This window comes from Urocitellus parryii, chromosome 6 (assembly GCF_045843805.1).
Source record: "Urocitellus parryii isolate mUroPar1 chromosome 6, mUroPar1.hap1, whole genome shotgun sequence".
In the NCBI taxonomy this organism is placed as follows: Eukaryota; Metazoa; Chordata; class Mammalia; order Rodentia; family Sciuridae; genus Urocitellus; species Urocitellus parryii.
The window spans coordinates 107505579-107519977 of record NC_135536.1 but is presented as its reverse complement, the minus strand read 5'-3'; the positions used below and the strand labels follow the sequence as shown (position 1 = coordinate 107519977).

General features: G+C 46.1%; 1 protein-coding gene across 5 annotated transcripts in view; it reads right to left on the bottom strand.

Annotated features, from left to right (window-relative positions):
* Positions 1-14399, bottom strand: part of Tln2 (talin 2) — a 411357-nt gene that overhangs the window by 42180 nt on the left and 354778 nt on the right. For 4 of the 5 annotated variants that reach the window (XM_077799669.1, XM_026384818.2, XM_026384825.2 and 1 more), the window contains 5 exons: positions 13629-13730; positions 11125-11244; positions 5537-5683; positions 2203-2369; positions 1174-1357 (listed from right to left, as the gene is read on the bottom strand). In XM_077799669.1, coding sequence (XP_077655795.1) covers positions 1174-1357; positions 2203-2369; positions 5537-5683; positions 11125-11244; positions 13629-13730 — 720 coding nt within the window. The remainder of the gene's footprint in view (positions 1-1173; positions 1358-2202; positions 2370-5536; positions 5684-11124; positions 11245-13628; positions 13731-14399) is intronic. The other variant, XM_026384826.2, reaches the window with a different exon arrangement.

Below are 14399 nucleotides of genomic sequence, written 5' to 3'. Positions count from 1 at the left end.
GTTTACTGAGCACAGTTTAGGCATTGAAAACTGAAGAGTTACCATTAGGTGGTGTCAGGAATAGCGAGAACAGAGGGGTTTAAGTTTTATGTTCTGGCAATGGGCAATATCTATTTATCGATCACTAGGCTTGCCTGCTGGCTCAACAATAGTTGAACCTATATTTGCTGAGTATGCCAGGAGCTGCATCAGGTGTGCAGGTTTCAGAGATGAATAAACTACAGCAATTGTCCTCCAGGAGCCTATGGTCTGGGAGGAGGCACCAAGGGAACGGGTAGGTCATTTCAATGAACTCATTACATTTCAAACAGAGGTCACAGGAGCACAGAGTTCTTTCCTACCCTTCCAGCTTCTCTTTCTCCAAAACAGAGCCAAACTTCCCCAGTGGGGGCCTAGGCTTGCGGACATCATTTCTTTCCCCTTCCCTGACTGCTGCTGTCTCACCACCCTATACAAATAGCAAGAGTCACCAATGCCCTCCATGGTATAGGACTAGTGGCTCAGTGGCAGACATTAACCTGTCTTAACTCAGCATCTCTGATGGGCTGAGAATGCCTCCGCTCAGCATCCCATGCTTTCCTCTTGCCAACTGCTGCTGCTCCTCAAGCACCTTAGGCATTTTCTCCTGAAGATGGTCCTTCCACCCTCCATGCTTCTCCTCTCCTATAGGTGTTGCTATCTTTACAGCAACAATCCCTGCACCCATGCTCCTGTACCTGAGCAGGCTTGTGTCCATTCATTAGTTCTACCAGTGGTCTCTCTGGCACTTCTGATTCAACACTCCCCAGACTGAACTCACCTTCTTGTCCCTGCTCAGGGTGACTCTCCAGGGAGCTCTCCCTCCATATGTAAAGTCACTGCCCACAAAATGCTCCTGAAGTGTGGAGACATGCTTACTCCTCCCTCATGTCCCAATGCCCACTTGTTCACCAGGCCCAGTGAACTCTTCCTCCTGGATTCCTCTTAAATACATGGCTCATCTCCATCCTCCAGCCACATCCACGCTCTGCGCATCTTGTTTAGACAACTGCTTCCTAACAGGTCCCCAGGCCAGACACACTCACATGCATATTATCTACTTCAAAAGTTGCCAATGGCCTGAGCCCTCCTCTGAGGCTTGGTGCACTTCATTTGTGGTAATACAGGGAAGACATCCACAGGCCCTGTCCATACCTGGGTCTCAGGGTCGTCAGAGCCCAGGCTGGCGGCCCCCAGCTTGACAACCTCAGCTAGCTGGGTGATGGTGGCTGCTGAGGACTGAGCTGCCTGGGCCAGCTTGTCTGGAGTGGACGCCGCCCCCGACACAAGCAGTTTTGTGTCTTCCACCAAGGCCTTGGCCGTCTTCAGAATGTTCTCCCTGAGAAACAGGCAGGACCAAGGAGGGAGGGAGAAACAAAGGGAAAAACTTACTTTTTTGTGGTTGGGAGGGGAAATCCTTCACAGGGGGCTTTGGTGAAAGGGCTCTGGGAAAGAGTCGCATGTTCCCCCACCCTTATCAAGGGGTACACAGCTTCCATGTAAGCAAAGTTGGGGAGATGAGAGGAAAGCCAACCCTCGTGCATAAGGCAGAGAGTAGTAATGGTCCAGGGAAAGACTCAGGTCCACAGGCCTGTGGTTAATTGAACACCCCACATTTTTTGCGACTCTCAAGATCCCTTAAGACACCCGCAGTGAGCTGTGAGGAAGCATGGGTTGTGGCATCTTGTCTGGGAATCAGAGCCTGAGGGGCTAGGCTCAGGGAAGGACAGAGTACAGGGAATCTGCTCTGCCCACCCCCAGCCCAGACCTTGGACTAGAGACAGACAAGGAATAGATGACGAGGATTTGGGGCTCTCCAGCTGTAAACACAGAGCCCTCAGCAACGGCCATCTCAGCAGTGTTCTTAAACTCCCCAAGGCACAGCTCCTACTAAATGTGCCTGCCCCTGCCAATCCTGCCAGGTCAGTGGACGGTCACAGGAGCAGTTCTCTCTAGCCAGCAAAGTGAAAGATCAAAAAAATATTCTCTGCTGGATCAGGCTGGATCTAGGACTGTTGAAGGCCGAGCTCAAACATCACTCTGTGTTTACAGTTGGCAAAAGGAGCTTTTTTTGATTTCATGATTCATTTAACCCACTGAGGACCTTGTTGAACTCAGAAGAGATATACAGATTTCTGGCTCCCAGGTAGTGTGGCAAAAGTTGATGAGTTTTGGGGCATGTACCTGTGGTCTGCGAAGGTCTCGCTATTCTCGGCGTTCAACGTCCCTGCTGTTGCAAACATGATAGTGGTGTCCAGGTCGGCGATGATCCCAGACACAGCAGTGGCAGCTGTGATGCATGCTTGTGTCCCCTTGTTCCCAGCCTGGAGAGCTGAGAGCACCAAGGACACCTGTAGGTAAACAGGAATGTGAAAATGGAGAAAATGTGACCCCAAAGTGTGCCGAACCTGAAAACGCTGAATTTTTTGTCCTGGAAGTTGATGTAGCTTAGGGGTCAGTGGCACAGGTTTGACATCAACAGCCTGGGTCTGAATACCGACTTTTCCATTTATAGGCCACATGGCCTTGGCCAAGCTGTTTCATCTTTTTTGGGCCTTAGTTTCCTCATCTGTAGAATGGGTCCATTACTTTTTATCTACCAAAGAAAGGTATTGGAAGAATAGAGGAAAAGTGATGTATGTAAAGTACCTAGCAAGGCATTTGCATACCCTAAATGCTCAGTCTAGGGCAGATGCTAGTATGCATTTAGTTCTCATTATGATTCTGAAACCACAGTGAAGGGGCAGGGATTAGGTGCCTCTGAACTGTGTCACTTCCATCTCTTTTAGATAGGTGTTTGGAGCAGCCACTGCTAATATTCATCACTCCTTAACTTGGCTGCCTTATGATGGGAAATTCTCCAGAGCAGACCTCGCTCCAGATGGGATCTCATCCAGGACCTCTCCACCCCTAACATTCCTGCACATCATTAACCACCATCAAACAGTACACAGTGACCTCAGGGTCCTGCAAGTCAGGTAAGGGCTTCACCCCAGCATGTTCCATGTCAGAAATCCTGACTTCCAGCTCCTACCACTCAGCCCCTAGAGTAAACCCTCCCTATTTCAGAGATACTTTACCCAAACCCCTGACCATCCCTCATCCCTGCTTACAATTCCGCCACATGTCAACTTTACTTTCTTCCCCTGACATCTGCCAGCCTCTTACTTCCCCAGACACACCCACCTTTTCTCTCCAGATCTACACTCTGCCTGCAAGGCTCCATTTTCTCCTCTCCAGTCACTGACCAACTCATCCAGCAAGACACAGCTCAAAGTCCCCTCTGAGATGCCTCCACCTATTCTCTTTTCTAGAGAGACAGCTCCGCCTCCTGGGATTCCACAGTGCACTGCTCTTGCCCTCAGGATAGCACCTCGGGTTAGCAGCTGGAAGCTCTTAGAGGCCAGGAGCCCTGTGTTAATTTCAGTGCACTTACAACCACCATCCCGTTCTATGGCTGGCCCCCAAAAGGATGAAATGCTTTGCAAATGTATTTCTTGAAACGTGCTGAGCAGGGCAGGGGAATGTCAGTGTGGTAAGAGGCACTGAGTTTGGGACAGTCTTTTCCCTGTGCTGCTCAGATCTTGGCAGAGGTTGTGGGCTCAGCCCAGCAGGAGGGGCAGGGGGACCATTTCCTGAGTGCCCACCATATCCCAGGACCAGTTCACAGGGTACTATTTCTCTGCTCCATTTGCCTGATTCTCCTTTAAATGTCTATAGGTCCTACCAGGAAAAGAATTCAGACTGGCACAGAGCTGATATGGGAATGAGATAAATAGCTTCTGGAAAGAACTCTCAGAGAATTGGGGACAAAGGTCAAGACAAGTGATTGGCTGTTTTGGGTGTGTGAGAGAGACTTTCTCAGCCAGGGTGAAAAAAGAAAGTCCAGAAACAGTGCCTTACCCACTGCAAAGGGCGCACAAGTTGGCAGGTGTTTACTGGCCCTCTCCTGGTCCCTAGGGAGGTCATGGAGGAAGACGAATCAAGGGGCTCATGGTTGGGGGCTCATTATATACAACACCGAGACATGTAAGACTGACACAAGAAACACCAGGCAGATTAGAAGGGCAGGGACACGTAGCACAAAACAGCAATAAGCCTGGTTGCTAAACACTGGCTGCCTCTCTACCTTTGTCCTTCCCCAGGTGTCCTGAATCAAGGGCATCTGCTGTGAGGAGCAGCAAGGCCAAGGCCAAGGCCAACTTGGGAAGACTGTGTTGCCTGGCCATGACAGGCAGCTTGGTATCCTGCCCCTGGCCTTGCTGCTTCCCCTGCAAGCCCTTCTGGGGGAACTTGGCAAGAAGGGCTTTGAAGGGAGAGCAAATAACTTCCCTGAGCTGAGAGATTTATTTCCTCATCCTGTGGAGCCCAGAGAGCCTGGACAGTCCTGCAGGCTTCAGGAGACAGCCAGACTGAGGCTCCGTCTCGGCCAAGGGCCACGGACAGAGCAGTGTCTGTGATTGACTTCCCCATGAGGGTTCCCAGCCAGCCCTGAAGTCTCGTTGCCAAGTTTCTCAACAGTACAGAGCTCTATGTACTTCAAACCGAAGTGCACGGAGAGGAAAATGCCACTGAAGCACAGATGCTTTGGTCTGTGCTTCACACAACCTGCTGAAGAGCTGTTCTGAGTGAGAACTGGCTGGGCTGTAAGCAAAGCGAAAGGTTCCCCTCCGGGAGGAGAATAAAGAGCCTGGATACGGAGGGACTGTTAGGGGCCTTGTGAACTGGGGATAGCATCCTCAGAGAAGAGTTCTGGAGGAAAGTTCCCAGAGAACAGCAGTGAGCATTGACTAGATGTTTATGTCTGGCACAGTGCCAGGTGCTTTTACACACATCACTATGTTTAATCTTCACAATTCTGAGTCAGGAATTGCAAATTTGTATCCTCACTTTATAGATGAGCAAATCAAGGCTTGGAGAGGTGAAGTAATTTAGCTAAGATTTCACAGCCCTGCTCCCTACCCTAGAGATTCTCTCTACAAATAGCTGCCATTAGAGTCTGAAGACCCCAGGGGAAGTTCCTTAATGCTCCTCCCCAAAGGCGCTATACAACTGCCTCAAATCACTCAGCCTCCCTGGCTTCACTGGCCCTAAATCAAAAGGTTGCCCAGGAAGGGAAATTTCAGTCTTTTTGACTCAGCCCTTAGCATCTAGGAGCCTCCTTAAGAAGGAAGGCCAGGGGTTACAGGGTGGGGCTCCAGCGCGGGCCTCCCCCTGGCTAGCTTTTGGCTCTGATGTTACTGATAGGGTCTGCCTGCAGGAGAGCCCTTGGAGAAGACTGAGCACCGGAGCCTGATCCTCATGGGATAGCCCCTGTAGCACTTTGCGTTTCTCAGGTCCTGTGGATCACCCTCTGGTGCAGCCTTCCCCTTGGAGGACCCGGGTGAGAAGAAAAGACAGCTGTGAAGGCTGGGTTAACTTTAGCTCAGTTTCTTGCTTTTGTCCCCCATTACAGTGGGTCACTGAGAGCCAGTGGCAACTATGGTGGCTATATCTGACCCGGAGGGCTGCTCCTTACCTTCTCTGTGACAGCACGGGCACACTCGATCAGTTCCCTTTTGGTGTAGCTGTCTGTGGGGCACACCTGGAGGGCCCCTGCCTTCTGCACCAGGAAGATACAGCCGTGGCCCAGGTCTTGTACACGCGTGCGAATCTGGAATCCGATCTGCAGAGGCAAGCCCGGGATAGGGAAGGAGTGTGATGGGACCCTGCCATTAAGGCCTTCCCTACGTGGAAAATTTCTCCTGCGTCCTATGGGAAACTGGCTAGGAAAATTCCACTCCTATTAGGAGTCTGTGTCTGGTGAAGTATGGAATTTGGTTGATTTAGCTTCCCTTTTTAGAGACTGTAAAATGCCCACAGTCTCCATCAAGCAAGCATGTGGCTCATTGTGCTAGCATAATGCCCCTGGAGTTTGCTACCTTTTCTGGTGTGCAGCTCATTTGGGACTCAGGCCACCCAATAAGAATGTTAATTAGATGAACTCTGTGGCACAATTGTTATTCATTCAACAAGCATTTATTGAGCCCCTGCTGTGTGTCAAGGCCTCTTTTAAGCAGGTGATGCCTTTTCATTTCATTTATACCTCCCAATACCCCTAGAGGGTAATTAAAAGTTCAAAATATAGCTTTAGTATTAAGCATATTTTAAAGTGTTCAGATTCTTACAAAACTATATGTTTACCAACGAGAACACCCCCTTCCTCAGCTGTACCACATGGTGAGAGGGACCCTACAGAGCCCAGGCTTCCTGGCCATCAGACCAGGCTTGAGGTTTCCTTGAACAAGGCACACTCACAGAGCTAAAGGCTCAGCAGGCACGCATTCATTTAAGACTCTGAGTTGTGTGATTATTAAAGGCAATTTGCCTGGGAGAAGAGAAAAGAGTGTCACTATGGTTAAGCTGCCAGCTGTTTCCTTTAAGGTATAATAAACTTCACTTCCCCAAAGTACACATTCCTTGGATTCTTTTTCATGTCAGTTTTCATTTGGTCCGATCAACACAGCTGCCATGAATAACCTGCCCTCCAGTGCAGGTAAGAAACTAAAAAGAAAGTTTAAGTGTGAATCAGTGTTATTTTTAAAAATGTACAGTAGCTAGAGGTTATAGCTTATTCTTGTATCAACCATTTAGAACAGTTACCAAAATATTTCAGATTTGGTGAATGCTGCCTGGAAGACTTTGGCCATCTCCTGCTATCCTATCATCTCTTTAGAGTTTATGGAGGAGTAACTTTGGAGAGTAGGGGTACTACAGATGTTCTCTTACATTAAAAAATACAGCTTTTAGGAAAACATATTCTGCCCTTAACTCCTTAATGCCCAAAGGGCTTTCAAGTCTCCTTAACAGAAAATTCTTTCAATTAAAAAAGGTGAGTTTCTGCTCTTTGGGTATCTTGTGAATATTATGCTGGGTGCTGCAGAAGCTTCATCATTAGGTAGGTCTGTCTTGCTGACCATTTCTGTGTAATATACAACATGAGCAGCATTCCTGGATTCTAAAAAAATGGCAGTTCTGAAAATAAGTCTGGACTGGTGCAGTAATAAGGTTGTCACCAAGGAGGGACAATTCATCCCACAAGGCAGTGAGTGATGCCATTCAAACTTATGTGTTTACTAGACACATTCCTGGCTTTAAAAACAAGTTCAAGGTGAAGCCAGGTGATGCCCCATTAAAGTTTTAAACTCAGTCTAGCTTTTGAAGCCTTCCAGATCCATAGTTTAACACCAAGTATTCAAGAATCAGAGCTAATCTAAAAGCAAGAGCTCTTAAATTAAGGATGACCACAGATCTCTAAATGATAAAGGACAGCTGATAAAGTCAGGTGAAGAGGAAGTGGTAGAAGAAATACTGACAGAATTTCAAAACAAAAAGAGACCTTATCAGTTTCAGTTATTTAAAGTGGCTCCGATTGAAATGTGGTTTTGTTGTCTTGAGCTAAAAATTTTACTAAGCTCTCTGGATCTCAGTTTGCTTACCCATAAAACGGGGAGAACAAATGACTCTTGTTTCACAAACTGTGATTAGAAGAGTAAATGGGACAGCACCCATCACAATGCCTACCATGTGGTCAGACTTATTTTTTTTTTTCAGGGGTGTGACAGCAAGGCACTCAAATGAAAGAAAACAACAGAATCAATAGTCTACCAGCATTTTTTTTTTTTTTTGAACTGAGGATTGAATGCAGGGGCACTTTACCACTGAGCCACACCCCCAACCCTATTTTGTATTTTATTTAGAGATGGGGTCTGAGGTGCTTAGTGCCTCACTTTTGCTGAGGCTGGTTTTGAACTTGCTATTCTCCTGCCTCAGCCTCCAGAGCCACTGGGATTATAGGCATTTGCCACTGTGCCCAGCTTTATTGGCAATTTCTCTGTGAACATTTTGTACCACCAGAGGAACATTCTAGAAAGAATGAGTTTTTGAGACTGTATTCAAGCAAATAAGGGATTTAAAGATGGTCAGCTTCTCAAAACAATGCTGAACTTCTTGCAAATACAACCCAATGTTTTAAGAACCACAGGGTGATTCCACACACCACCAGTGTTTATTATAAAGGAATGTTGCTCAAAGACATGCAACTTGGGGTTTTAAATTGGCAACTTTAGTAAACCATTACTTGAGCCTCATGAAAAAACCTCAATTCCCTTCTTGCCCAAATAAAAGTTCAATGGAGGAAAAACCATCTCCCTGTTTTGTGCCTGGAGGGAAATTAAAAGCCTGGCCTTTATGAAGTTTTGGATCCAATTACAGTGTGGGGGGTGATCTAGGAGAACTGATCATCTTTCCTTACTGCCTAAAACCAAACAAAATGTTGGGCTTGTCACAGACCTTAAAAGCAATTGCATCCGAAACCAGGTCCACTATCTTGCCTGGGAGAGCATGTGGATGTTGGCAAGTTCTGATTCTTCAGAACTTATGTGACAAACTGAGAGAGAAAAATATGGAAGGAAAAAATAGAAAGTTCACAACAGACTTAGGAATCACTATCTAACCTCCAAAAAGCATGTCTGGAGTGGAAAGTTTTAGAGAATTCTAGAGAGGGCTGTGGTTCTTTCAGGCAAATGCTCCTGCTAGCTTTGAAGACATCGAGTATTACAAGGGGTTACAGTGGATTTTCCTTAGAGACAAAGCTTTAGTCACTAAATCTTTCCCCTAGGATTTACACTTAGGAGTCGTGGCTCATAGAATTTCAATACTTTCTTTTTTTCTTTTCATTTTTTTTTAGAAAAATAATAATAACCCAAATTGCAAAGCTGCCAGAGGATTTTAGCTTTTCTGAAGAAGTTTTTACAGTGAAGTTAACAAAGGTTTGAATTTTCCATGGAAAAATAAGCAGATAAAGATCCTGCTTGATGTTTCAGGGCACAGCTCTGATTTTTCCTGTAATTGTCCCATCCTGGAAAAGACCAAAACGCTGACTTGGCACAGTCGCTACAGGCTGCCGTGAAGGGGGCCGTTTTTGACTTGCTGGGGATATAAATATTTTCACATGCTGTGATGTGGGGTCCTCTTGGGTATACAAATAATTCTACGATCTTGGAATTAAAAAAATACATTGCTTCAGGGATCTCCTAACCTTCTTGGTTTTCTCCCCACATATCTGTCTGGCAAATGCAAACAAAGAATTTTCCTTTGCAAGCCATGGGTAATTTTATATTTTCCCTGTCTCTTTCACTCCAGGTCACATTGCTTTTGTGTCTGGACTGTAAAATATAACTTGAGATGTAAGAGTGAAATGGGAAAAGCTTAATGAAAATGTTGCTACAGCCCACGGCCAATAACCAAAGAAACCTGTTGTGCTTTCTGCAATCCATTTTCTTTCCTGGCTGCTTTGACTTTATTTTATAGTTTGCTTCAGTGGTTTGCCTTGCAATAAGAAAATTCTGCTTGTTTCACACATGAGGTGGGCAACTCATAAGAACTCCGATAGGGGAAGGGCCCTGCAGATAACCCAGGCAGGACAGCATTTCAACCATCCAAGGCAGATGGAGGTGGATTCCACTCGTAAAGGCTTCTGTAGATAGGGATCCAGACCTCCCTTACAATTACAGTCTGTTTTTAATTCCTCCCTCAAAGCCATTTACTTCTTCCCTTTGTTCAGCCAAAGTCTTCTTTACTCTAACGTAAGTTCCCTTATAGTTGTTTATGAAATTCAAAATTACACATTAATCAAGTGAAATTATATGTCTAGATAAATTACAGACTGGAATTATAGTCTAGTCTTACTAAAGCAGGGAGTCTATTTTAAAGAAAGAAAGACGGGCCTGTGTAAAAGAATCAAGAGAGTCCTGGTGTCTCTGATAGTGTTCCTTTCTTGATTGAACTTAACACACTCATCACAAACAATTATTCATGCTGCAACCTAAATAATCATTTTGAAATCAGAAAACACAGGCACTGTTAAAACTTAAGAAATCCCATGCTAGATATATATGTATGCAAGTACATATATGTGATGCTTCTGTTTGCATGCATGGTTATGCCACTTGTTAGAAAGCAATGTGTTCTGGGTCTTTGCTTCTGTAGAACCTCTGGGAATCTTTGTTAGAACATGCTCGGATCTGACTCCCAGAAGAAAAAGCAGCACTGAGGAACTTTGGGACAGTGACTATTACTGCAAGGAGAGAAAAAGACCAGCTACAACCTTCTGCCTTGACATCCCGCTAATTCACAATAGGGGTTGAGCTCAATAAACAGCTTGCTGAATTTCATGGAACAGTTACCTTTATCTCTCCAGTGTTACTGCAACTCATCCCATCATTCTGTATTCCAGATTGAGCTTTCTTTCTCTAAAGAGCCACAGTTCCCTGGGCCCTTTTGGGTGTTCACACTGACATCCCCTGGAGCCTCACTCAGGATCTCTGGAGACCACCCAAGGAGTGGTCTTCCCAGTAGACTACTCCGTTTCTTAGAACTACCAGAGATTGCAACTCTTAGAAAGTGGCTTTAGGGGCCTAATGTTGTCATTTGAAGGCCTTTCTGGGTGCAGCTTGCTGAGGTCAAGTCTATGCTGGCCTCCACATAAAGCTAGTTAAGGGAGGCATGTGGGTACTAAAGAGGCCACCGGAGGTATGATGGCAGGATCTGGGCCAATTCTTAGAAAGCCACTAAGATTATTAAGGTAAGGCTTGTGACACAAAAGCAGGCATTTCTCAATTGAGGGGCAGCAAAATTCCATGCTTCTAACACTTCTGGGAGCCTTTGTAAAATACAAACTTGACTTGGGGGGATGCATAGAATGGGAACAGGAAATGATAAGATGGCACCCTCAGGCTCAAGTATGGTAAAGTGATGGGCTGATGGGGAAGAGGCCTGGAAGAACATTGTAAACAGTTATTTTTTTCCTGAAAGCCTACTTCCCAAATGGTCCCAGCTCTTGGCCAGTCAGGCTCTGAAAGAGCATGAGCCTAGAACACAACCTTGGGCTTCCAGGTATGAATGGGTGTGTGTGGTGGGGAGAAGTTGGCTGCACATAGTGGAAACAGAATCTGGTTCTAGCTACTGGGCTCAGGTCTTTTGGAGTGGAGCCAGGCTACAGAGAATCCCTTGGGAGTGGGCACCACTGTGTTTGCTTCTTAAAATAGGGGCCTTAAGGTGGCAGACCTCCTCTGGTTCGGCCGTGGCTGCTGCCATCTGGCCCTGGAGAGCCAGGTGCCCATAGTCACTGGTCATTTGTGAAGCCAATCCTCCCAACTCCTCCGGGTTAGTAACCGACTTAGTCATCTGGAAAAAGAAAACAAGCAAGACACAAATACACACAGAGAAAAGCATGAAAACCACGTGTTAATACCATTGGAAGCCAAAGGATTTCATTCACTTTTAAGCTCCCGATGGGGTGAAGGCTAGTACTGGCATTCAGGGCTGAATGCTGGAAAGGGCAGCTCAAGCACAGCCCAAGCCACATTGCACACAAAAGGCCAGAACCCATGCAGACCCTGCAGGGCCCCTTTTAGGCCAGCAGATTCTGATTGGGCCAGATGGGCACATGCTTAGTGTGGAGGCCGTGCATCGTGGAGCTGGGCCCTGAGGGACCATTCTCTGGGAGGTGCCCTGTGAGGCCAAAGAGGAATTCCCCCACGAAACCTCCAGGAGGCACAACCCATGTGCACTGCACACTCCTGGCCTGGGTGTCTACGGACTGCTGGTTTGGACTCTGGGTCTTAGAAGCAGGATCCACCCAGGTAAGAAAGGGCATGAGGACAGGGCTGTTAAAGTTGTGAATGAGAAGTGGTAGAGAAGCCAATGTTTTGGAGGAAGAAACTCAGAGAATAGCTTTGAAATAAATTTGTGCCAAAGCATGACAAGGGTTCAGCCACAATGTTCTTATTGGCAAGACATATTTTTCTGCTTCATAAAACAGTGTGTCTTAGCTAAGCTCACCTAACACGCTAGTTTCTAGCTTTCCTTCTTCCTCTGGACAAAAAATGCCAATTCTCACAAGAACAGCTTTAATGTATTACTCAGAAGTGTCCTTATCCCTCTTTGAGGAGCTTCCCTCCTGCCTTATCCCCTTCCTTGCTCTGGATAATTCTCTCTTTATAACCTTTGAAGGCCTTGATGTGAAAGGGTTTTTAAAGTCTTTTTGAACAACTTCATATCCATTGAGGTAGGATAGGAATGTCTGTCTCTTCTAAGGTTTTTTTTTTTTTTTTTTTTTTTTTTTAATAAGGAAATGTCACAAGCTTCAGGCCCAAGTATGGGTTCCAAGGAGCACATGTTGAACCTCAAGAGGGCGAGATGGCACCATCAACTGCTCCATCTGTGCCCAGCCACACAGAGATTTTGAGGGTGAGCCCACAAGGTGAAATGGGCCTCTCCAATCAAGGCACAGGCCAGCTATTTCAGGAGTGGCCATGCAGCTGGAAGCTGGGCTCCTTAGGGTCAAGGACAACAAGGTCAACAGAGGTTAGCCCAGAGCCTGGCCCAGGAGACATTCCAGAAATGCTAAAAGGCCACTCAAAAATGTCTTCTCCTGCCACTGCACTGCATGGCAAAGCTGCAGAGCGGGACTTGTGTCCTCTGTGCTCCCTTTAGAGAACGGGCTTGCGCTCAGCTCCAGCTGGTCAGACACACGGAGATGAGTGTTATGTCTCCCTCCTGCCCCAGCCCCAATTCTTTTCAATAACAGTAGACCTGGCACAGTCAGTTTCCATGAATGAGCGGAGCAGCCAGAGAAGGCTTCGTGGTCCAAGCTCAACCTCTAGTGGACACATGATTACATGACAGAACCAGAGAAGCGCGTGGGCCACTGTGATGGGACAGTAACCACGTGGTGGATCATTCTGGTCCCTCTATCAAGGAAGGCCCCTGGATTTCTCAATTCAGGCTTTTGTGGAAAAAGCATCTGAGGCATCTCCAGAGTCTACCCTGTAGCCTCTGAGTCTTTTAAAGTGAAGAGGCGCTTACCCCACATGCTCCTATTCATTCTCTAAAGACCCCATTTGTCATTTTTTTATGTAACTTATTAACATGTCAAGATAGCATTCACTGTTTCTTGAATGGCATTTATATCTACGGATCCACTAATAGAGTTCTTGTGTTGCATTTTAGCAAAAAACAACAAAAAATTATCTCCAAAAGTTACTTGCCTTCTGTTGTCAGGATTTTTTTTTTTTTTAAATAATAACCACACTGTTCCATCTTGCCTAAAAAGATAGGCAATACTATATTGTCTAAGTGTTAAAATTTGACTCTGTAAGACAGTCTCATCTCTGTTCTATTTTATCCAAAAATATCTTTTCTCATACTGTGATTTAAATATATCAAAATATCTCAAGGCCTTTCAGAGGTGAATAGGGCTTTTTTTCTTCTTGACTCCAATTTCCTTCTCATTTCCTTTATTCTCTCATATTTTCTCCTTCCTTTGTTCCCTGTCCTCATGCCCAAATCTCAGTCATCTTAATTCCTTCTTGTGGCTTTTTCATGAGGTGGGCTTCTCAGCAGGTTGGGTTTCTAGACCACAAGTGACCAGAGAGACCACAAAGAGATGGTGGGTGCTAGAACCCAGGAGGAACTAGGAGCATGTCTCTCTCCCTCACAGATCCTGAGTTTAAAGACTCAGAGGTGGTGGCAGACAGGGGGCAACCAGCAGTGGGAAGGGCTCTTACCATTTCCTGAGCTGTAACAGCAATGGCTTTGGAGTATTTAACCACAGTTGTCTGGTAGTCGACGAATGTTCCCTTTGGTTCTGGAGGGGTGCCTTCATCCAGCTATAGAGAAGAGGAAAAGAACCCAGAAGTCATAAGAAACCCATTGAAGCATGGATTGCATTTATTAGAATTAGAAACTTAGAGAAGTGAAGAGGCCCTTAGATTCTTTGGCCCTGTTGGAGATGAATTCCCCAACTTGTGCAGTAAGGACTGCAGTAGGGCTGCACATAAGGCATTCAGGGGACACAGGTAAGAGTCCCCCAGATGAGTCTCAGAATGGGATACATTATGGAGAAGTGATGTTTCAGCTAAAGTCTAATCAGGTAAGGAGCGTCCACAAATGTAAAAGGTAGGGAAGGTAATCCAAGAAATGGGATAGCACTGCAGCACACAGAGGCGTGGTGGAAATGATGTTCAGGGAAGTGCAAAGAGGAAAAAGATGAGGTGGGAGAGGAGGCAGAAGATAGATCACTAAGGGCTTCCCTAGGATGCTGGAGTCCACATACATTGATGCCCTGGAGCTATTTATGATCTAAGTTGGAAATAGAAGGAACTGGAAGTTCCAGGAATAATCTGCTATTCATCTGACTCTAAGTGTGATACAAATTGAGAGAAGGGCAAAATCACTGTGTGGTGAAGAGTGGAAGCAGGTAGGACTGTGGCTGTGTCCCTCAAAGGGCTGAGGACTTATTGCTCAGAAACTTGTATCTGAGACCTGATTCAAGAGCT